The sequence below is a fragment of the Acanthopagrus latus genome, chromosome 9, assembly GCF_904848185.1.
Source record: "Acanthopagrus latus isolate v.2019 chromosome 9, fAcaLat1.1, whole genome shotgun sequence".
Taxonomy (NCBI): domain Eukaryota; kingdom Metazoa; phylum Chordata; class Actinopteri; order Spariformes; family Sparidae; genus Acanthopagrus; species Acanthopagrus latus.
Window position 1 is genome coordinate 12,267,612 of NC_051047.1, and position 25,238 is coordinate 12,292,849.

At 44.1% G+C, this 25,238-nt stretch overlaps 1 protein-coding gene across 1 annotated transcript; it reads right to left on the minus strand.

The window, feature by feature from the left end:
- Positions 1-462: 462 nt before the first annotated feature.
- LOC119026097 (follistatin-related protein 1-like) lies at positions 463-24,747 on the minus strand. The gene is made up of 11 exons (XM_037110207.1): positions 24,577-24,747; positions 24,368-24,427; positions 9,743-9,844; positions 9,501-9,630; positions 7,632-7,664; positions 6,831-6,961; positions 5,846-5,964; positions 5,368-5,480; positions 4,540-4,650; positions 4,331-4,425; positions 463-1,911 (listed from the first exon to the last, which is right to left on the minus strand). Exons 1-11 carry the CDS (start codon positions 24,577-24,579, stop codon positions 1,870-1,872), a joined length of 939 nt encoding a protein of 312 aa, XP_036966102.1. The 5' UTR covers positions 24,580-24,747; the 3' UTR covers positions 463-1,869.
- Between the last annotated feature and the right edge of the window lie 491 nt (positions 24,748-25,238).

Sequence of the window (25,238 nt, forward strand, 5' to 3'; positions counted from 1 at the left end):
GTAGAACAACAGTTAGCTACAACAGTAACTACACCTACTGTAGTCTGCCTTGGTTTTTTGGTTGAATTTTATAGTTATAGGTTTTGCCACAATTAAAAAAATAAAATAAAATAAAAATGTAAAGGTTCAGTTTCTTTCAGAACCAAATTCTGAGCAGGACATAATACCAACGTTGTTGCAACATCAATATTGAGGTATTGCACCAAAAATATCATGGTATTTAATTTTGTCACCCAGTCCTAGCTTTTATGAAGTATATCGAGATGTATATCATGTATTGTCATATAGCCTAAACATTATTTTAAGTTCCCCATGCTTTGTATTTGATGGATCAACTTTCTATGTCAGACAGTTATTCATATTAATCTCTAATGGAAACGTCTCCTTTCTTTTATTCACAATATTTGGAATTTAAATTTGCAGATACATGCACAGACACACACATACAAAGTGACAAAGCTGTGTTGTGGTGTATGGGCTTTATTGGCAAACATACCTTACAGTCTCTGCACTTTTAGTGGAGTATAAAGATTTTGCTTGAACTAGTAATGCAACTTTCACACAGACATGTATCAGGGATAGAGTCACAAAGCACTAGCTCACTGCTAAACTTCAGTAAAGCACACTCATTCGTCCCATGCCGTGTGGCATAATAGCAGGCAATGGTAGAGACCTTTAGTTTTTGCAGGTCTAAGGCACTGATTTTATATTGTCAAACCTCCCAATCTAGATACAGGATTTAAACAAATACACATTAAACAAACAAAACTACTCTCAGCATCACACTTTCATAGCGCGCACACACACAAAATCAAGCATACACACACACACACTCAGTTTAAATGCACCCAGTTATTGATGCGTCTAAGCTACTATAGCTGACAGTGAGGCTAGTCCTTCTGTTAGGATAATTTTGAAAGCACAGGTATAGTGTTGTTGCTGGGTCCAGAGTAATGTTTTACCTGGAGGATTTTGCAATTCATTCAAACATCAAGACTTTGGTTTCAGTATTCACCATGCTGTGTTCAGATCAGGTCTCACCTGGGTGAGAGAAGATGGAACCGCTACGTCTTCATCTCAGATATGTAAGACGGAGAAATTAAAAAAGCACCAGAGAGACTTGCCTGAGCATAACATGGGAACAAGATTAAATTCCAACTCAAGCCAATAACATACTGTACATAGAAGCAAACATTTTTGCAGCACAATGATTACTTCAGCGGTAAGATATAAACAAATTTCAGGCTCGTGATAAACTGAAGCCGAAGAAAGCGAGGGAAAAATAAAGAGAAGTGCATCGGTCAAGTAGTGGCCTACTGTGGCAGTTCTACACGGCAACAAAATCACTGTAGCTTTGTGCTCTTGTCCCAGCTTCTCTGACCAACATCCCGAACATAAAAACCTGTGACGATGTGGAGAAACACGCAGCACCTGGTGTCGAGTGGTGAGCTTTCTCTGTACTCACACGCCCCAGCTGGATTCTCTGAGCTCCTAACCTCACCCATCTCAAACAATGACTTCCATACTCCAAAACAGTGACAACTTGACAGTTTTTTTTTTCTCATAGTAACTGTAAAAATATAAGAATTGTAGTAAAAATAGCCCCAGGTCTAGTGTAGAGGCCCAACAATACAATCAAATATGACAGTACTGAACATAAGGGAATCCTATGATACTCTTTGATTGCCCCTGCATCTAACAAACATCAACACAAACACTTAAACAATGTAAAAAAAAAAAAAGTATAATAATTAACATAGCAGAGAAACATGAAAAAGTCAGTTTAACATCAACAACACATGGCCGCCAGGTAAATCAAGTATGGAGGAAGGGTGATGACGTGCATCCTCTCTGTCACTGCGTCCTTGTTTAGGCCTCCTTTGTGCTGCTCTTCATCTTCTCAACTGTTTCCTGTATTTACACAAAGGAAAAACAGAAAAATTACATTTAGCGCATCATTCAATGCAATGAATAGCTAATGATGTGGGAACATATCACTATCAGAGCTCAACACCGGTGTACTGAAACAGTACATTTAAGGGAGATTTAATAGTATAAATGATTGAATCATCTATTTCAGTGAGATTCTTCAGTGTATATTGGGCAACAATTATGATATATCAGTAACCATTATATCAGTCAGCCACCTGAAATCACAGTGATATCAGGGCATGAAACCACTGAGCTGTTAATGTTTACATATCAAGACTTGGTATTTTAAAAATGGCATAGCTGTCAGTCCTGAAAAAAAAGTTTGAATTTAATATTGAAATCAAATCATGAGCTTGAAATCGAAAGTGAAATCAAATCATGGATTCAAAGAACTGTGACACCCACAGTCATTTCTGCCCCTGGGGATGTCTCTGACAACAAAGACTTAGCGTGGGATCATGGGAGCTGCTGTTTTCATTGCCACAACCACAAATATTACCACGAGAGCACTGGTTGCCATGATAAAACCCTCTCTAACTCTGTTGATAAGTGATTTCTATGTGACACAAGCACATCGAGTACCGGCTCTACAAACAGTGTGTGCTCATGCTGCAATGTTTTTGAAACAGGGCTGGAGGTGAAATGAGCATGACAAATTCTAGTTGCGCAAGTTTAGGCACACGTGTTAATATGAATGCTCACACTGAATTAATCAGAGCTGCTTGTCAACCTATACACTCTGTAATGTTGTCTCTTTCAAGGGCTTTTTGGTGGTGGTTGACCATTGCTGATAAAAATGTGTCTGACTTGACTCAAAATGTTTTCAACGTGTTTAACCAACATTATGTTGAGTCACATCATCCGGTGTTTCCGTGGAATTTTTAGCAACTAGAGGGAATGAAGGGGATATGATGCCACTGACAGGCGACCAAATGAAATCACACCTGGGTCTTGTCATTTTTAGACAATTTACATTTTGTAATATTTTTGGAAGTACGCATATCACTGTCAAAGCAACACTGTATTTTGAAGTAAGGCTCATGACTATAAAAGAGTGTTCAGCTGGTCACACCAAACTTGTACCCACACAACCACATTTGTTTACAGTGGCATTACAAGCTGCCCTTCTGGAGTACATGACCTTGCTGACTCAGCCGTGGCCTCAAGCCAGAGCTCCCATTCTACCTTGTGAACCTCACGCTCTCTCTCTCTCTCTCACACACAAACACACACACACACACACACACACACACACACACACAAGCAATCATTCCATGGTGTCCTCCGTGAACTGACAGAAACAACAAACCCTTTTATAGACATTTTTGAAACTCAGAAAAAAGATACCTCCAACATGGAAAAGTGCAATGGAACAACGATCCAAATGGGACCGATCCTCCTGTCATTTTCAAGTGCCCTAATCTGTTAAATCAGCCGCTGAGCTGATTATAAAGTTCACAGACTTGCTATTCAAACAACCCATTTGCAGCATCCATGTTTTCCCGAGCAGATACACCTTGACAAATTTTAACTGGAAGTAGGGAATACAGACTCAGAAATATCGACATCCTTTTTTTTTTTCTTTAGTCCCAATTGATGCTGACTCCAGTGAAATTACTTTATCAATTTATCCAACTTTGCAAAGCTCCCTTTGGAGCCACAACAGACTTTATAAAGCTTTTTTTTCACATATGCAGGAGATCTGTGAAAAGATATTGTGTAAAATTGGTGTTCCCCTTTAACACAGCTGGATAATGCTGGCTTTCTTAATTCCAGCAGTGTATAGCGGGCTGGTTGATAATCACTCTTAGGAATGACTACAGTAACTATATAACTTTTTACAATTATCTTCCACAGAAAATCATAACGGCATCCCTCCCCTTCAACAGCTTCTAATAAAAAGTAAAATGTTGGAGATCATTTAGCTCTTTTTTCTCTGCCATCTGCCCCTCTGTTTTATACCCGTGCCCATTTCATAGTTTTATCGATCTAATTTAGAAAACATTTCTTTATTTCACAGCTTTTGATTTACTGGTCCACTTTTCGAGCCAGGCGTCATAAAACTGCTGATGCGCTGGCTCACGGAGCCGTGTTGGGTTGGTACACAGTCACATAAAAATTTACACCTACCAATTCCTCTGTGAATTGTTTTGTGCTGGCTGAGCAGTTTGATTCCAAATGCTGCGAGTAATCAAGGCTATATTGTGTAGGAATCTGAGAGCAAGCACTTGGGTTACGGCTCATGTCAGTGAAAGTGCATGGCCCTATAACCAAGTGGATGCAGATGAGGCGTGGGCAACATGGCGCTTTGACAAACACTTTGTCCATGTCTTGATATGAGTCACTTCATTACATTTTTCTGTCATTTACAGGGGTTTCTCAGATTGCAAAGTCAGACCTGGTGCTTGTTGAGCTCAGCCACACGGAGGTTCCACTCTTCCTCAGTCATCTCTGCCCCGGTGTCTGTTGACTCATCCACAGCTGCTGTTTTATCTGGAGAGGTAACATAACAGTCCGAAATGTTCACAAGGCATTTGTGAGCTAATCAAAATGATGAAAAAAAGAAGAATAAATAGCATATCGAGCATCTCCGCGACTTGAACTTACCAGTGCAGGTCATTGCAGTGCACACCCAGTTGCCACATGCACACACACAGCGGTTACACTCGACCTGGGTCTCTGCTCCGTCCTCATACGTCTCATCCTCCAAGGCACATTCTGCGGAAAAGACGCATGACAAACTTTTTCAGCCAAGAGTGCAGATAAAGTACCGTGGCAGAACGATAATAGAAGCAGCACTGCACTGTAATCAATTCATGTCAGCATTTCAAAATGCCACATAATTCATCCAGTATCTCAAGTTTTAAAGTCACGTGCCCTCGGCTAGTTTCGGCTCACTGATGCAAAGTCAGCAAAATTTGCCAACACCCACGCTGCGCAGAACTTGTGAGGCGTGTGTGTTAGATGTTAAAATAAGTAAATAAATTTGAGACATTTTTTAATAACTTTCAAGATGTGTATCGTTCTCTTGAAATGTCCACGCATGAAAGTTGTGATTTCCATGAGCAGAGGACTCTGTGCGTGTTCAAGCACACACTGGGCATGCTTTGTATCATTGTGTAAATTCCAAAATGTGTGTGTGTTTGTGTGTGTGTGTGTATCCTTGAGTCTGGTAAAGGCAGGGTTCAGTGCTCCAGAGTGGATGTTATTTTTCTCTCTGCTTCCTATGAACTTTATCCCAGTTATATATCAACACCAGATGACTGAGCAGACTGAGTTGACCACCACAAAAAAAAACAACACAGAGCAGAGCGGCAAACTGAGGCTCATTTCCACAGTTTACTGTGTGTCAGGACTGTCTGACTAAGCTCATTTCAATACATCTGGATACTATAAATGTCACATGACATATGCAAACTACTCCTTTAAGCTCACTCTTCTCTGGTGGATTGAAGCCGGGCTTCAGGCAGTTGAGGAACTCATCAAAGCTCAGCTTCCAGTCAGCATTCTCATCAGAGAGCTCAATGAGGGCATCGACGCACAGGCTCCTGGGAGGCACAAACATACACGCAAACACAGAATAAATATTTGCTGTGACAACAGTGGAAACAAGCACAGAGTCGAAATGGTAATTGATTTAGAAGGTCTAATTCCATAGAGCACAGCTGTTCGTGTCAGTGCAGGCTCCCACTGGAAGCCTTCAGAAAAGTTTGCACTGGGTAGATAAGGTTCAATGACTTTTCCGTGCACCTTAAATTAGCACAGTGGCACACATATACGATATCTATATGTGCAAGCATTGCCACAGAAGCAAATAGAAGACTACAGAGTTTGGAGGGTGCCAAAATAAAAAAGAATACAGACAGCTACAAACTACTACTACTGCTACATAGAAAACCAAGAACACACCGACCTGAGCAGCTTGTTGCTCTCCTGGTCTGCGTAGGACTGCAGCTCCACAACCGACTCATTCTGCTGGATGAATTTGAGCAGCTCTGAGGAGTCCAGCTGAGAATCACCGTTGTCATATGACTGCGGGAACCGGGACAACGATCAATAAGTGAAAATATTACTTACTTTTGAAAGAAATCAGTGGAACCAATCAGAACTGAGCACCGAACCTGTGGCGACACAACCTTCTCAGTTGCTGCCCCCTCCCTCTGGAACACCATCCCCAAACACATCAGAGACTGTACAGAACTCAGCACCTTCGAAACACTCACCAGATCTCACCATATAAGTCTCTTTCTTTACATTTTTAGTCTGTTGTTTTTTATATTTCTGTTCTAACCTCTAAAGTGTCTTTGTGTACCTGACGAGCGCTACATGAAATAAATGTATTAATATGTTTTTGATCTGGTTGGTCTGGGCTGACAAACGTTACCAAGAGAGAGCACTGGTTGCCATGACAAAACCCTCTCTAAGTCTGTCAATAAGCGATTTCAATTTGACACGAGCACATCGAGTACCGGCTGTACTCGTGGCGGTAATGGTGGTGGACTTTTCAGATGACTAAAGAGCCATTAAATGAACGTTTGGAGTGTTTGTGGAAGACAGTTGAACTGAAAACATTCATGAGAGGATAAATAAAGTATGTGCAGGGCAAGACCAGGGAAATAAATACTGCCGTTTAAACGAGTCTTCCGCTTTAATCTCGTTCGAGGCAGGGGTCCGGAGATCCTCATTAAACTGAATTATAACCATCAGCTGACACGCTTGAAAGATCTGTCACATGAATAATTAGGCACGGTCTGAGGCGGCTTTAAGGATCAGGGTGGTTAGAGGAGGCCCACACAGATAAATAAACCGGGGTACTCTGTACAGAGAATGGTGTCGGAGCAATAGTGTGCATTAATAGACAACCAGGTCCATTGTGTCTTTAAAGGAAAGAAGCCCACCTTGAAGTACTTGTGCAGGATGTCAGAGAAGTTGGATCCCTTGACAAACCAGCCGTCTGGGACGACCTCGGTCTGCAGCCACTGGATCACACGACTCCTCAGCTCGTTGCGGTCAGCAGCGTAGCACACCACTGCAGGGGTGGGAACATTTCCAAGGGTCAACAGCATTAATTAATAACCTGTCACTCTATCTTGCAAGGTATTTCATAACTGATCCCTGTCCTTTTGTGAATGCATACATCAGTATAACCATGTGAATTATGTCCCTTCCACTGACCATAAAATACAGTCAATTGCAGACACTTAACTTAACCCATCTGTGAACCTTGGACTAATTAAATAATTAGCTCTCACTTTAAACGATTTCAAGTCATATTATTTATAAAAATAATTTTTCCTTAAAAACATTATCCTAAGTGGGAATCAGTCATTTTCATCATCGGGTTTTGTGAGCCAGTAGCAAAACGCAATTGATATCATGTGGTATGTGTGTTTAGTGAGCATCAAGAGTCTTGGTAGTTGCCCTAACCTAGCCTTAAAAATGTTTAACTGGCAACAAAACTGGCAACCACTTGAGGGGACAGATGATAACAACAGCAGCGGTGTTGTGACGTGAATGCAACAGTAGAGGGGAGATGTGGCTGAATGTTGTCAGTAACACTTTTAAATTTTCATCCATGGAGTTTTTTCTTATGGCAGTAAAACATTTTAAGTCTGTATTTAAATTCAGAAATACAGCTTAAATCAAATACATCAAAGCCTGCAAACACACACACACACACACACACGGCACAAACTCACCTGGGCTGGCAGCAGCCTGCTCTGATTTCTTTTCTATAGGTGAATAAAGAAGAGAGAAAGATTTGATCGAGATTGATGGAAATGAACCTGGCTGTCACTCAACACTTGGGCAAAGGTCTGTCAAGAAGAAGGTGTGATATAACCACGTTCTGTGTCTACCTTTCCTGCAACAGCTTGGATCAATGTCCAGCTGTGCGGGGACACAAAGGGTGCGACATCATCGAGTGTGAGCAGTGAAAGTTCACTCTAGATAAGGTGCTAATATTAGATGCATTAATAGATAAGTCAAGGCCATCAACTCTGTCACGTTGCGTATCAGCTCCATGGGCTAGTTCAGAGATCACCTGCTAATCAGCTCGATCAGCTGTACCAGAGGATTATCAGCATTTAAACCAGGTGACACCAGTCGGGCGAGCCAGACAATGCTTTTTGACACCTCCAACTTTAGGGAGTTTTTAAGATGCTCAAGCTTAAAATTAACACAGTGCGGTCTGATGAAATACGACTGAGGGTCAGTAGAACTTCATGTTGGGATAAAAAAACTCAAAAGCTTACAGTACAGTCAATATTTGACCAATGCTGAAATAACCAGGTCAGCACAGTCTATAGTATTTGAGCTTCCACTCCTCCCAACTAAAAGCTATCTTGAGAAAAGGTAAAAATAATGAGGTAGTGGTACTCTGGTTAGATGCTCTACTACTCTGTTGCAGCATTTAGTCTGCAAAGTCAACAAATAAGTCAATAACTAAAGCAGTGATGTAATTTAATCAAGCACATTACTGTAGTATTTTGTCAGGTGCTTGTACTTCACTTGGGTATTTCCAGTTTCTCCTACCTCATACTTCCATTCCACTATATTTGGGAAGCAAATGTACTTTTGATTCCTCTTTTATTTGATAACTATAGTTAGTAGCTACTAATTAATCAGAAGAAGGCTGAATATTGGATCTAATACTCTGTTGACTCATAGCCAGTCAGTTTAACTTGTAGTTTTGAGCCTTAAGTACCTCTACTTTCAAATACCTTCAGAGTTCTTTACCTACTTTTACAAAAGTATTTCTTTAACATAACGTCTTTACTCTTATTCAAGTATGACTCCTTAGCACTTTTTACAACTCTGAAAAAAATTATCAAATAAGTGCACTGGAGTGAAAACTGCAATAAATTCCTCAACAAAAATGGAAATATTTGATTAAAGTTCTGAATAGTACTTGAGTAAATGTACTTACTTAATACAGTTCTTGGTCAATTTCATTCTTAAAAATCATTGTTTTTCACTTTCAGTTACGTTAATTCAGGCTAAAATCAGCGTTAGAGCGCAGCAGCCCCTGGTCTCATATGACCCAACATAAAGAGTGATTCAGTTGAATTCTATGCAGTTAACTAATATAATCTATTTTCTTAAATGAACAAGAGAGCATTGGTTTTGGATCAGGCTCAATATTGGCAGACACCCCGAGTTAAGGTACCAGAATCAGTATCAGGAGAGAAGAAATCTGGATCACTTAGCAACAGCCACATATGCTTGGCAATAAAACATGGCTGTCGGTTGTGGCTGCATTGCTGCGGCACTGAATCACACAGTTTCAGTAAGGAATCGCAATCAGACAGCAGTAGCACAACAAGGGTGAAGGCTATTTTCAACCTCTACCTCATTCTGCCAAAGTTTTTCAGGGACACAGTAAGCGCAGAGAGTTTCGTAAGTCTTCAACTTAACTAGGATCACAGTGCAAACATGTTAAAAATATCCAGGTAGAAAGTTCAATTGTAACATCTACATTTCAGAGAAAAACAGGCAAAGTCCATCTACTGAGACACCAAAATAGCCCGTGGTCAGATTGCGACATCCTGTGTTGCGGCGGCTCGTACCCTGGCAGTGTCCATCGTGGGCCACCTGGATCTTCAGGCCAGTCAGACAGGCGTCTCTGTGGAGCTCACAGTGGTTCCTGTAGGTCTTCCCGTTGCTGCCACACACTGACCTCTTGTGGGGCTTACAGCTCTGAAAAGAAAGGAGGAATAAAGAATGACTGGGGGGATTTCTACACAGAGGCCATTTTTTTTCCCCTTCACATTCCTACTTCTTCTTTCGTCCCCGCGGAGCCGACACTCACCTCTATACACAGACAGCTGGGCTCCCCCTTCTCGTTCACGGCGCACTCTCTGCCGGCCCCACAGAACACGTTGGCACACACTTTGCTCTTGCTCTGCTGCTCCTGAAAGAAAGGAGATGAGTTGTTGGCACTTGGGTTCGCTCCGGGGCTCTACAGGTTTCACACACATGGCGGCGCTGTTACCTCATCGACAGGCCCGTCTGACTGCGCCGCAAGGGCGTTAAACCACATATTAAAGCACACGCCAAAACCGAATTCTCTGTGGGATTCTACATTCACATTAAACCACGTTTTAATCACACTCGATTGTCGTTCAAAAAAAACCTCCAGAGGGACGGCTTCCTCTTCACTGTGAGAATCTCTCCCTGGATGACGTCCAAAACAAAGCCGCCCTGGTTAAGCACCTTTGTTCGTTGGTAACGCAATTTATCTCAAAAACATCTTCACAGATTTCAAAGGAATTTAGTTGAAAGTTGGGCCAAGGGCAAAGGATTAATGACTGGCCTAGTTTGTGTTTCCATTTGAAGTTGTTTTCTCTTCGAGCTCCTGAACTGTGAAATACAAAATTGCTTCTCAGTCATCGGCCTTTCCACCACCACTGTGTAATATTTGAAGAAGAAATTCAAATTCAGGAATGCAACATGTATAATATCAATGAAGTAACAATAAAAACTCAGAAATACTAATTTTTCCACTGACTGAGTAAACAAGCTGTTCTCAGGGGAAAACCACGTCCCCAGAACACTGTTTGAAGCTAGAAAGGTGGCAGGGTCCGCCACATGTAAACAAAGTGAAGATCAAGATCTTTCTCTTCTTCCCAAAAAACTACAGAGTGAACCTTAAACCGGTTTAGATAAGTCAGAATACAGCTGTAAGTGTGGCCTGTTTAACATAAACCACTTCATGAACGCACCAGATTTTAATTTCGCGCATCAACACTGAGCCGTCCTGCAGGGTCTGATGACGTCCCCCTTAGGTGGCGTTACCTCACCAACATGATAAACAAGTTTGCAGCGGTCACGTTTCTGACCCATAATTTTTTCACATTTCATTCACGTCTAAAATCCCTGAACTCCTGAGCGTGACTCTGATATTCTCCTAAAACTGTTCAACCTCTAAGTCAGCAGGATCCCTCTGTGATTTGCTTTCAGCTCTGGATCAAGATGCAGTTTTCAACATTTATGTTGTTAAAAATGACACGTGTGCTTTCCAAATCCCTGCTCCTCAGCGCACGTATTTCACATGTGTTCGTGTCCACACTTTAACTGAGGTCCCTGTAGACCCACTTACGTTTGCTAGCGGTTGCCATGCCAACGATGGCCATACTCAGCTCAAGGAGTGACAGCTGACCACACTCCACTTAGAGAGGAATGTAAATGGTGAAGCTAATGCCTCTAACGTCCATTAAACAAGGCGGCGCTGCAGATTGCAACAGCTGTGGTGTTTACAACAGCGTTATGCGTGCGAATTATGAGTGCTGAGGGAACAAAGGGTGAAGTCAGGACCGTACAGGCGAGCAGGATAAGACGTTGCTGGATGCCAACCAAACTGTAAGCTCAAAAATCCCCCTTCATTAAAATCCGATGTTTTCCGTCGTTTCTGTGTCAGTTCAAGTTTCTCTCCTCGCGGATTCAGTCAGTCTCATTTTCTCTTGTTGACACTTTCATGCCTTTGTGTCTTTATCTTTTGTTTGTTTGTTTAAAGGAGATTGCCGGCAGGCTCGCCAGAAAAAAGAAAAGAAAAAGAAAAGGATGAGTTCACTGGAGCTACGAACCAGCCAATCACAGGACGCCAAGCGGAGCTCCAAGAGCTGCTTTATGACCCTCATTACCTCCTCCTTTCCTCCTATCTGTGTGTCTGTGTATATGTGTGTGTGTGTGTGAGTATACAGGGTGTTTCCACATCTGGAGTCTGAGCTGTGTTTTCCTTTGGGCCCATTCCCATGCTCTGAGAAATCTTTTCTCCTCCCTGCCTCTCCAGACTCCCCACCCCCCTCCTCCTTTAAACCGCTGTTTCCTGTAAGAGCGAGACAGAAAGTTGGCCTTCTGCAAACGAGCGCATGTGAGCTGGCTCCCAAGCCCCCTGCGCGTGTGTTTGTGAGCACAGGTTCTGGTATGTAGGTTAAAACGAAGCAGGATTCTCGTGACCGAACTCTCGTAAGCTAACTAATCATAGAATATAACAAGATGGATGCGGGGAGGCGGGCTGGGGGGGGGGGGGGCAGTCACATGCGTGCGATCGCAGTGGTGCAGCTTTTAACCTCAAAGCGGTGCGAGGAGAGGGATCGTAGGGTTTTGGTTCATTTCTATGCACGATTGAAAACACACACACACACACACACACACACACTTGCACTCCAAAGCTGAGGTCACGGCAAAATCTTCAAAGCAATCCCCGTGGCTTTGAGCATGTTGGACAATTCCTTTTTTTTTTTTTTTTTTAGACACAGTTGTGCTGGAAGCCTGTTGAAACCTGTAGAAACCTTCAATGAGAACATGAATAATGGATGGGCTGCTTAAATGAAACTGGTATAAACACAGAGCTCTGTCTGTCCACCTCTTCTCTCAGAGCACAACCAGCAGAGGATTCCTGACATTTAGCTAATGAACACAGAGGCACAGGGCTCGTTTTTTCTTTTTTTTTTTCAGCTGATTCAAGTGGATTGTTGCTATGGTGAGAGCATGTACAAGCTCCTGTTGTGGCAAGATCACAGAAGTGTCAATCAAGAGAGGCAAGTGGAACCAAGCCCCATAATGAGATCACAGCAGAGCCTGTTGTTCAGTTTTTATGATTGACACAGAGGGGAAAAAAAACAAAAAAAAAAAAACAACAACACCGGACAAAGCCACTGTAATGTCACCCAAACAACCTTCGTCACACCGGGGGAGGGAGGCTGCCTTGATGTGGTCATAAATCATGTCTTGCGTGCAGCCATCGCGGAGTGGGCAGACACGTCTCATTACACGCACAATCGGTTTACAGTTATGCTCAAGTTCTGGTTTTGAGTTTTAACCTGGTTTTGATCTTCAATCGGATTTTGGTGTTTGGTTGTATGGAGCCTATAGAAAACTGGTTATAAATCCTCCTGTATACATTTAAATCCAGCTGTATCCTGGTTTGTGGTTATCTAACTTTGCACTCTTTCCTCTCATTCCAAGAGCTTCACCAGTCATTTGGCTGACATATTTGCAGACATTAATTCTTTGCTACTGCTGCAGACGGACATGTCGGCTAGTAAGTAGGGGTTGGCGGTCTGCTCGGAAATGATATCGGGATCTCAATCATCATCCCACATGTGAGGTAAGAACATATCTTAATAGTTGCAGCTGCGCAGAATGAGACTACGGAGGTTGTCGGGGACATTCAACATCATCACGTGCCTGGTGACCTCTCAGCGACGTCCAACTTCGCCAAAAGTGTTAATCTGCTTTCTAAAAAGCTGTTTCCCCACTTTTAGTCACAATGCTCAGCTAAGCTAACTTCATAAACACTACACAGTCATTACTGGTATCGAGCCTCCCATCTCAAACCGGTTTCATGCCTTGATGTTAACATGCAAAAAACACACAGCTGGGATCCTGACTGGCACACTTGAGTGCATGTAAACACACCCATTAACCAAATCACCATCGCCGCAGACGTTAAATGTACAAATGGACTCGGCACAAACAAACACAAACACACCCACTGTGGGTGTCCTACTTAAACGATATCAATATTTCATCGCAGCAGACAAACGCTGCCTCATTTCCCTTCTCCCCCGTTCAAAAACAATCACAGGAGCCAGAGCGCAGATAAGTGACTGGTGAATCACAACTGACTAAACAGAGCCCCGTCATACAGCACTGCCTCAAGCATAAAACTGATTGCACATACGCTCCTCGCAGTTCATTTTTCCTCGACTCCAGCCCTCTTTGCTCTCCCATTTTTTTTCCCCGTCCCAGTCTTTTTGTCAGGAGGTTAAATCATACGAAGGTTTTTCAGGAGATTAAGAGATTTGACTGATATTTCTTAAAGCCTCCAGAGCGCAGTTCTCATCTTCAAGTCTGGTGTGCTTTAATTTCTGCACGGCTGTAATTCTCTCTGTCTTTTGTCTTATTCCCAGTGCCATGCCCTTTTACGGGCTGCGAGAGACGTGCCAGTGAGCCGAGACCAGCTATGCGGAGCTTGATGGAAGACGGAGGAGGGGAAAGGATGAGAGGGGGAAGCTGTGCAAGGGAGTCAGACTATTAAAGAACAGGTAGATGGCAGAGGCACAAGGCGAGGTGCGGTGTTGTGAAGTCAATTTCTCCCCTGCTACGTGTTGAATGGCTCCATGCTGAGGCAGAGAGGAGCAGAAAGGGCAACGTATTCTCGCCTCACACATGGAGAAGTCTCTTTCAACTTCCGCCGCCGTCGAGGGCGCAGGCGCCACGACAGCGACGCGGCTGAATCTGCACCCACTAACACATGAAAGACACATTAAGGCCGTGTCTTTGCATGTCTTTCTGCATCTGTCGATACGCACAGCGGTATGAGTAATGGATCCTATCCGGCTCCGGCCGCATGTTTGACGCATGCGTGTGTTTGAATGTGTGTATCCGTGTGTGTATGTGTATGAGAGTTTGTGTGAATGTCTCGGCGATGCTCCATTGATCTAGGAGGCCAATCGATGCTTCTCTCCTGTGGGTGTCACTTTACAGCCACCGCGAATCCTCTCACAATGCACCCTGCCCCCTCATTAGCATAGAAAACATTGATTCGGGGGGCTGTAAACACCCCTGTCCTGGATATGCCCACGGCGACAAACGGCATAATGGAGGTTACTTGAAAAAAAAAAATGTATGTGTTAATTGCTAAATTTAACCTTTCCGTTAATGATTTGCACAAAGCTATCGGTTGAATCAGCACGATTTGTTTATCTGGCACGCAGAGTTCCACTTAATGCAGCCCGATACGACAAGCTGGCATTAAATCCTTCTCGTATTGAGCTGTTTCTTGAGAGATTCAGTGCTATGCTCACTATAGAGGTTGTGCTTTATGGTGCTGTTCAATTGTTCTGCATTTCAAAACAGTGAAATGGGATTCAGCACGTGTTACATCAGCATAAGCTCAATAAGGATGTCAGGATGTGATGTTGGATTTATAGGGTGTCGCCAGCTTTATCCCGTGAACGGCCACCTCAGAGTCGTTTCCCTCTTTGCCCTCGAGGCACAGTAAGTCTGGTGAATGTTTTTCGGAGAAAAATATTATGCTGTTTGACAACTTGAAATATCAAATCTAAATTATCTCCGAAGGCTACGAATAATGATGTTTCTGCTCCTTCTGGTCACCAGTATAAATGTCTTCATGCCACCCATTTAATTTTTTTTTTTTTTTTTTTTTTTAAAAAGCATGGTTTCATTCTCAGACCTGATCTTTCCTCAGATTTGTTTGTCGCAGCACAAACTGTGACAAAACAAAGAGAAAAAAAAAAGCTGATTAAAAACAACAATCTGAATGGATGCAGTTAATCGTGTTTTAATTTGCTGGAAAAATGATGACTATCGAATCGAGGAAAACAAAAGGGGTAATGGAGCACGAGAATTAAAAACTGCTGTCTTATTCGGCAATACCCCCCCCCCCCCACAAAAATCATAGTTATTCATCAAAGAAATTATATTTCAGAACACATTAGGGAACGTTAACAATGACGCTGACATGAACAGACGAAGCACTGAAGTCGAGGCAGGCATTACAGCTCCCAGCTGTGTCCTGAAGGCATCAATCTGTCTCCATTTAGAGACTATTTTAGCCACCTTTTATAACCAGCAACACCTAAAAACAGAATTTTAATAATAAAAATATCTTGCATATGGTTGTCTTTTCGACTACTAGGACATGATGTACATGTGAAGGCATTAAAAGGAACAGTTAGGCATTTTTCTCACAGAGAGTGAGAGGAAGATCAATCCCACGCTTGTGTTTGTGTGGTAAATCCAGCATGAAGACAGGAAAAACTCTGGCCCTGTACCAAAAAAGACAAGTTGAGGGTTTAAGAAAAGTCAAAGAAAAGAAAAGACAAGACAAGTATTTTACTTTAAGCTAAACTCCCTGGCCTGTAGCTTCCTCTTTAGCATTCAGATACTAAAGGGGCCAGTTTCCTCTCCAAACTCTCGGTGCGATCGCTCCTGAAAATGTTCGAACAGTTATTGTGAGTTGTGTGCAGTTTCTGCATGTTGTACATGTAAAAACAACCAGTAACTGTTATTTTAAAGGATTCACGTGTTAGAAATGTCATGTTACTAAAAGCAGAACACCAATATTGGTTTCTTACCTACTGCTAGCCCAATCCCTACCACCACGTTCTTCTCTACAGAGAATCTCAGACTGCCAGATGGACGGACAAATGTGCGCACAGCAAGGCGACTTCACCCTCATCAACCTCATAATGAAAAGCTTTTTCAAGCTTGTTTCTAATTACAACGAAGGTAAAAAAAAAAAAAAAATCACAGAGAAGGAAAAGAGGTGAAGGTGAGGGATGTAGACAGGAGCCAGAGTCGGGAGGCGGTGGTGGGGGGGGGGTTACATTCCTGAGCTGTGTTGTGCCTCAGCTGGGGTCCCACAGAGTTCGTCTTGAGCCAAAATCTCCTCAGTTTTTTGGTCCGAGAGGTGCCCCTGCTCCCCCCCCCCCCCCCCCTCTCCGGCATGTCCCCTCTCTCCCTCTGTGTTGTCTCTCCAGCTCTGGATTGTCCAAAGCCCATCAGCTTTCATGAAATGTGGGCTCGCCGCCAGGATCGAAGGGGGACAGGGAGGACTCAAACTGAACAGCTCGCCTCCTTCTGTCCACAAAGACCTCCATCCCGTGTCTCTTTCGCCTTAAACCAGGCCTAACCCGAGGAGAAGCGGAGCACAGCCAAAGAAGAACCACTCCTACCCCGCACAATGAACACTAACTACGAACCAGTTTCCTCCTTTAAGGAATTTATTTCACGGGGGGAGAAACATAACAGCCCATCATGGGCTCCGGCTTTGAACCACCACAGAGGGCTGTAGAATTTCGCCCCTCAATAATTAAAGTGCCTCCATTCTTTTTCTTCTCTCTCAATCTATTCAGCTGTATCTTCATACATACGGAATCAGGTTCAGTCTCATTTTTTTTCTCTCGCCTCTCGAGATCAGACGAGTCAAGTCTCCGCTGAGAAAAAAAACACACAGCGAATCACTAAAATGACATGCTCCCTGTGTGCTGAGACGCCCGGTTAGTTCATGGACTGATATGTGAACGAGCTGATGGTGGAACTGGCGGGATGTGTCCTCGGAATAACGAGGCCAAAGCAGGACTAATTTGAGCGGGTTATAAAGATAAGAGCTCTGCGGGTGGTCTCAAATCGCTCTCTGAGGGGCCAGGTCTGAGATTCAAAACCTGCGGAGACTAAAAGGGACCCTCACTAAGGACCGGCTTAATCAGATCTGCCTGTTCTTCCTCGCTCTGCTCTTGTTTCTTATTCAGTGCGAAAGGAATGCACCAACGGACGGGATGATGTCACCCCGGTCTGAAGCCACTTATTTTACACCCACCAGGCCCTGTTGTTCGAGAGCTGAAATGTAACAACAACACCCTGGAAGAAACGCGAGGAAGAGTGGAGGAACAAAAAGGGAGACGGACAGACAGAAAGAGCCTGAACGAAAGGAAGGAAGAGAGGGAAAAACACAGAGAAAGTTGAGAGGGAGAAAGGGAACAAGAGGCTAAAGAAAAGCAGGAAATAAGTCACGGTCTGGGCAGAGCCACATCTGCTAGCAGTTAAAACGTCACCGGAGAACATAAAATCCTATAAACACAGCACCACCCTCCTCTCCCTTGTGCACCCAGTCGACGCACCGAGACAAAAGTGTCCCCTGTCCCCTCCACCAAACACGAGTATCCCACTTTTTATCCCGCCCTCTACTCCCCACGTCACTCTTGTCATCTTTTTCTGTAAAAAGCACAGATTCTGTCATCTATTACGACATAAATGTCCGTCTTTCTCTCACTCTCAATCCAACGCTTTTCCTCAAACCATTCGCTCTCCTTTTTCGCTCTGTCCACTTTGACACCTTTCTCCCCTTTCCCTCCCACCCCTTGTCTGTTCTGGGGCATTTTTTTCCACTGCCAGGAAAAGAGGGAGGGAGGGAGGGAGCGAGGAAAAGAGGAAGGGAGGGTGGGCCCATGTTAGGCTCCAGCCAGGGGAGTGAGTAGATTCCTTGCCCTCCTCTCTGCTCCCTCTTTGAGGCCAGTATCGGGGCTAATGGCTGGAACACGCTTGTAGAAGGAAAAAAGGCTCATTTACAAATTGCAGGACAGACATCAACTTCTATCATGTCAGACGGAGACCCCTACAGCTTAATCTGGGACATAGACCAGGTCTGATAAGCCCTAACTTGGCACCTCTGTGTGTTATTTTCCCTCGAAGTTGGTTAAAAAAAACCCTGCAAATGCAGGTTCAACTATTGCGATGATTGTATTTCAAGCAATCATTTTCTTGTTCCAGATTTTCAAGCAAGGAGACTTGTTGCTCTTGATGAGCTATTTGAAGATGCAGCCTTGGGCTCTGGCAGATAATGGTCATTTTTGTATTTCGACAATTTCTTTTCACATTTACAGAGAGAAAGATGAATTGCTTAATCAAAAAAACTATTCTGCAGATTCATCAATAATGAAAAACGCTCATTCTTTTCTGTTTCTATTGATCGTAACGGTTGATCGCAACTGTCAAATCGTCTATTCTCTTCCTCTGCTTTGTATTTGGGTCTAGGATGTTGGGTTTTTCTTTTCATCTTTTTCTTGTACACTTTTTCACCCCCCCTCAGTGCACACTGAAGCAGTGACATAAAACAAAAACACAGCCTCACCTGATCCAGCTCCCTTTGCTAAAAAGAAGACGATGATACGCAGGAGAACGCTCAGAAAGGTCAGTGAGTTTATCTTTGAGCTCAGACAATGGTGTTACATATACTGTTCTCAAAGGTCAAGAAGGAAACAGAATGAATAAAACAGTTTGACGATGAAAGCATGTTTAATAAATGTGGCGAGCAGATTCACGCGTCCCGGAGGATCTGTGTCGGAGGATGTTTTCCTCGACAGCAGTCTGACCTGGTGATCCACGAACCCGTTGACCTGCACGTCTCTGTTTCAAGTCATGCACGCAAGACACAGGTCTTGGACAAGGATCGGTCCGTGCCACACATAAAAGGGTGCGCTGTTCACCTGTGACTATTGCACTATCAATCTTTTGCTGTTGTCGGGGCCGCTAAAAACGTGAAAGTGCCACTTGAGAACCAGCGTTTGATTTGTCCACGAATGACTCTGCCGTAGTCACTTGTCTTTATCGGCTCCAGCTCCAATCAGCAGTGACAGAAAGTTGATACGCGGGTGGACACGCTAATTTCCTCCCCGCCCTTGACAGTGTTAAAGACGTTAGCGCCTGAATACTTTTGCATCTCCATTCAAGCATCTTTTCATTTAAAAGTCTGAAAGAGAGAAGGGAGTACACGACTGTGTCACTGGCCCTCATCTTAGTAATTCTACACTAACGAACACATAATTATGAATATGAAAATCTGAAGTCCATTAAAGCTGTAGGAGGAGTCTGAGAGCTGAATTCAAAATGGTCGACTGCCTTTTGGGTTTAGGCCATGGCACCAATTTTTATACCTGTAGGTGAAAGTAGGGACTGCATTTTAGGGGGCGCCAGTGTACAATGTGGCCACGCCCATTGTGAAAAGTTCCACCACATTTGAATTTTGAGCATGTTCAGAAAGAAAGAAAGAAAGAAAAATTCCTTACGTTTGATTGTTTGATATTGCATTTGTGCAAATCAATTTTCCTGAATCCTACACACTGGACCTTTGATTGTTCTATAAAATGTCAGAGAATGACAGAAAATGTTCTCCAAAACCTACATTTAATCAGTTCATTGGTGTCATAACACAAGTACTGTACTTCATGCTGCTTTCTACTTTCCCCACTACATCTATTGAAGATCTACGGATGTCGATGTCAGCTTTTTTTTTCGGCTTTTAACACGTCACAAGCCCTTTCAATAGGTTCAACCACTTTAGAGTTAAAACTGAGTAAATGAGCCACTTTTAAGCTGCAGCAGTTGTCAAGGCTTCTGGTTAATGGTGAAAGAATTCAACAATGGCACCTGGAGAGAACGATGGCAGCCAGTTAATCACTCATCCGACAGCACACGGTGTTTTAGACACAAGGCCTGATCTCAAGGTGCGTCTCCTACACAGGAGCGTCTCTGATGGAAATTAAACCGGTCGTGTTAGGTTGTTTTTTGTAAATTAACTTCCTTGAAAGAGTCTTTGAAATTCAAACACTTCTTTTTAACATGTCGGGCTAATGATGTTGATTCAGCGCTTCTGACTAGCTCAAAAGCATAAAACTAAAGGGGAAACTGATGGCATCACCGAGTCTGTTCCCCGAGTGAACTTATTTGTGCCTCGCCACCTATACATACCTTTAACGTTTAGCATGCATGAGTAAGTCGGCGTTTTACATATTCATTATCTCTTGCTCGCAAGCCCTTTGAGTCGTGCTGCTCTTTGTCTTTGTGCGCCCGTGTTAATTCATGTGTGCAGCGCCTTTGAGTGCACAGTGCCGGTAATGATAAGATACAGCTGGTAAGCTAAATGAGGACTCCTTTTAAGCCAAGCCAAGAGTGAAGAGAACACACTGCAGGGACATGAAACACGGCACACACACACCCCCCACCCCGTTTCTTCCTCTCAACCCCCTCACTACACCGCCAAGTCTTACCTCACCCACAATCTCCCCCCCTGCTATAATTGCATGACTGTGGCTCCGTCTCCTCTCTGCTTTACATCACTCTATCTCGCCGTCCTTCCACAGTCCCCGCGCAGTGTCCATGACTGGATGTCGGGCTACAGTAATTAGAGCAGGCTGATACAGGCAGAGGACACAGCGTCCCCTCATGCTCGTGTTCCCTACACCTGGGCAGATATTTTTAGCCCACCTTGGATGAGAGAGAACAGGCATCAACATGGCAACATTGGCAGGGTGCCTGAGAGGCTCAATCAGAGCCTGCTCCAGATCCAGGGCATCAGGGGGACCAGAGTCTTCTTCTCCTTCTTCTCCTCCTGCTTCTCCCTCTTCTTCTTCTTCTTCTTCTTCTTCTTCTTCTTCTTCTTCTTCTTCTTCTTCTTCTTCTTCTTCTTCTTCTTCAACCTCTCAACTCTTTGACTGGCTCTTCCGGTTGCCTTGTTGGACCATCTTCCTCTTGACGTCTGCATTTTTCCAGATCCAGAGCTGGCGCAGATAACCAAATTAACCACTGTGTCATTCCACCCTGTCGCCATGAGTCTTGCACAATAACACAATAACACAGGATGCCATATAAACAGAAATATAAACATCCCCTCTCAATCTCTCTCTCTCTCTCTCTCTCTCTCTGTCCATATGCATGAGTGTGCGTACGTGTCCCCTGAGGCTGCAAACTCTTATGACTTTCACTACGCCAGAAACTCGACCTCCTTTGCATACCGAGCCCCCTGTGCGTTTGAGTCAAGGCTCCAACATTTTACTCACAAGATGCTTATCTCGTTTCCAGCAGAGCCCCGGCCCCGGCCACCCTGCAGCCACACCAGGCTTGTCTTCAAACGCGGCCATTTCTCACCTCGGGAGGCACACGGGCACCGTCCTTTGTCATAAATCAGGACTTAGTGTCCAGGCTTTACTACCCTACACTCATGCCAGAAAATAAACACACCAGTTCACACACACTAAGAGTCCTGCGTTTAATTTGTCTTGGCTGCTCTTTTCCTGAAAATCTAAACACACACCCTGGAGGCTGATCAGGTCCTCTTCTGCAATAGCTTCGCTCCAACTTGTTGACCTCCTTCAGACGGCACACTGGAATGCCAGATCAGGCCCTTCCCACGGCCAGTCAACTGGCCATATATTATCAGGGCAATTACCTTTGGAGAATAGATGTCTTTCTAATGCCTCCCCATTAACTCGGTGGGTACACGCAACAGACTCCACTGTGTGCTCTGTCTCCACCGAGCCATACCTCCCAGATCACGGCCGTGAATCTAATAACGGCGCACACAATGACACATTTTCCAGCCAGAGGGCTAAGGCAGGGGACAGCCGAGCAAGGTCAGCGGGGAGGGGGCCTATGTGAGTAATGTTGGGACAGTTGAGGTACTAATGGCCATCTGCGTGAAGCTATAAAGATAGACCAGGCAGCAGAGGCGTGGTTTCATCTTGTGTTTTGTATTTGCCGTACCGTTTGAAAGAATCTATCCTCTAATTAGGCCGCAGCCATTACTTCAGCCTGCAAGTGTTAGGCAGGTCAACAGAGGAGTCAACACAAAGCCAGGTGTTCAACAGCTGTGTCCGGTGAGAGCGCAAGGTCATCAACCAACACCTGGTGTGTGTGTGTGTGTGTGTGTGTGTGTGTGTGTGTGTGTGTGTGTGTGTGTGTGTGTGTCTCAAGTTTTTTAAAGGAACAGTCCACTCCAAAATGAAAAGAAAATATTTCGCCTTGTAACTGCAGTGCTAGTTATCTGTCCAGATCAGTTTGTCTCAAACTTTCCTTCATGCTGTACCGACTCCAACGATATTAGGCTCTCTGAGTACCATGACGGCAGCCCGACTTTATTTATCTCATTCTTTTGTGTTGTTTGCTGCAAACGTTAGCAGCTGCTGTGGATAATGCACTCATGCTCGGTACACTCCGCCTTTAATTTCGGTTTCAACATGGCTGTTTGAAATATCCCCATCCTCCTCAGTGCTTCTCTTCCTGATAGTTCAAGTCTGGAGCCATGTTTACAGTGTTTTTGAACCCTCCCGTTATCCCCCCGGTTATAATCTTGCCATCACAGTTTTGCTGTGAGTTTAGCTCACAGCTAATCACGGATGACGTATGCCCGTGTGACACGCATGAATGTGACTCTATAGCAGGCTTGAACAAAAACACTACTGGACAGACATTATTTCCATTTTAAGAGTTGCATTACATTAATTTGAAATTGTTTTTAAATGAACTTATTTCATTTTCAAAAAAGCATTTGGGGGATTCCTCCATGTAGCACCAGAGGATGTCGGCTTCATCTCTAATGTAACTGAACTACATGGCACTCAGCTTGTAGTGCTCAAAGCATTATCTCTTTACAGATATCATGACCTGGTTACTAATCTACACACCTTGCTGTGAACAGTCTCACGTAGGAACTGTTATGTCTCTACTGAACTGTATCACTGCGCAGAAGAAAGTGTGCATCCACTCACGGCTACAGGCTAGCTAACATTACAGCTCAGCCAAGGGGGACGCAACTAATGTCAGCACCCTGCAATAAATCTCTCGTCCATGAGTAGATGGATGTGATCTTCTCGTCCGTGCAGTTTTGTAAAGAAGAAAATTGTCCCTACATGAAACCACTCGCAACAAGGTCTGCGGATTGTCCTAGTAACCCGGGTCGTTATTTCCGGGAAGAAACGCTGCTGTTGAGTTTTAAAACAATTTTTCCCCCATCTCTATTATATTAGAGAGAAGAGCGGACACCTCCAAAACGCTGCAACTCACACCAAAACAATCTAGATGTATGAACAGCACTACAGGTGAGAGGAGACATATGTATTTCATCATTTTGGGGTGAACTGTCCCTTTAAAAGGAGCAGTTTGAAAACTTCCTCACCCAGAGTTAGAAGATAAGACTGAGGGTGGTCATCGTCACCCCCCCCAATCTAACAGCGCATTATCCCTGTGTTTGTTCAGAGGCTGGACTACTTAGCGGTGCGGTGCAAGACCCATAAGGTGAGCATTCTCACAGCCCCCCCACCCCCAAGCACAAAGACAAACACACATGCTCCCCTCACTGACCACCCAAACAACAGTGTTTGTACGCCATTAGAGCAGCTGCCAGTGGCACCCGAAGCATCCTGGCAGGACTGATGATGAGGGGCCATCAGACAAACCGAGCGGCGCTTTGTGAGACAAACACTTGCCCTCCCTTCTTTTCTTTTCACAGCTGTCTGTCACTCTTGTGCCACTCTGGTCCTCGCTGCTGCACAGAATAAAGACCAGGAGGAGTATTTCTGTGTGTGTGTGTGTGTGTGTGTGTGTGTGTGTGTGTGTGTGTGTGTGTGTGTGTGTGTGTGTGTGGTCCAACAGGAAGTGTGTGCCTACCATGAAACACATCAAGCTGCATTACATGTGCAATCATTTTAAGAGGATCATGAACAGTCCCTAAAGACAGAAACTGCCTCACTGGCAATTTAGTTCAACTGGGAGCCGGATTGTCTCAACAATGAAGCTCATAATTACGCAGAGTGCCAACAATAAAAAGGGCATAATTGGCTCTTCTTAAGAAAACAAACACCGTGACAGGCTATATGCTCAGCACAGCTATGGATGTCTGGGCTTCTCCAGCGCAGCACCGACAGACTGACTCACAGCCCTGTCCAGATGTTTTTCTTCTCCCTCATCTGTGAACAAAGCTGCTGTGTTCCTGTCACTCCAGGCGCACAGCTCGCACAGACACGCGAAGCAGAATTATGTTCAAACATGACAACAACACCCACAACAACAACAACAACAATAACAAAAAAGCCCTTACTAATACGATTTCAGCTTCCGGAGCTCCAAAACTTACCTGAGCGTTGCAGACGGCCGCGGCCAGCAGAAGCAGCGCGGCGACACTTCTAGACAACATCTGGACAAACAGAGGAGGAGAAAAAATAAAGTAAGCTTTGGCGAAGAGAGACGGGATGATGGTGAGAGTTTAACGCGTCCAGCACCAAGCAGGAGGAGGAAACTTGAGACAGGAGAAAAAAAAAGCTACTTTCAGAGGTTCAACGTTACCATTTTCGTGGAAGGAGAGCTGGACAATGAGCCGGGCGGAGGGGAGCTGCTGGTCTGGGTGTTTGTCGGGACGGAGGCGAGCAGGAGGTCCGCGAGAAGGCAAAGAAATCTGAGGAGCGCTGAGGAATTCGTGCCCGTCCGTCCGTCTCTCCTCCTCCTCCTCCTCCTCCGTCACCGCCCGGCCAATGAGAAGGTCTGGAGGAAGAGGAGGAAGAGGAGGAGGAGGAGGACCCGAGGAAAGTATGTGTGTCCTGCGTGTGCAACCATAATCTGTGAGAGATTATGTTAGGATGGGTTTAATGGCTGATCTACATGCATTTTTTTACAAGACACGTAACTCTGTGTGGGAAGTGTTCACTGGCTTTGTGCCTGTAAAACCACCAAAAAAAAAAAAAAAAACACATGATCAGCCACTTATTTTCAATTGTATGACAACACAATGTCCATAATTGAAGCTCACAACAGAATTGAATTTTCAGGTTGGTGTCAACGCTTTATTAACAACTGTAGTATTTCTTTTGGTCATTTTTAGACGATGTAATTTGTGGAATATTCCAGAAATTGAAAAGTAAATCCAAAAGGTCAGGGGCAGCATACCACCGGAGTAACCATCAGCTGCTGCCGTTAGCTAACTGTCTTTGGTTGTAGCTGGCTATCATAAG

Excerpts from the sequence above, each read along its gene's own strand:
- LOC119026097 (XM_037110207.1), bottom strand. Across the intron at positions 9,631-9,742 it reads CCAGCTGTCTGTGTATAGAG|AGCTGTAAGCCCCACAAGAG; the intron begins GTGAGTGTCGGC and ends CTTTCTTTTCAG. Across the intron at positions 4,426-4,539 it reads CACTGCAATGACCTGCACTG|ATAAAACAGCAGCTGTGGAT; the intron begins GTAAGTTCAAGT and ends TTACCTCTCCAG.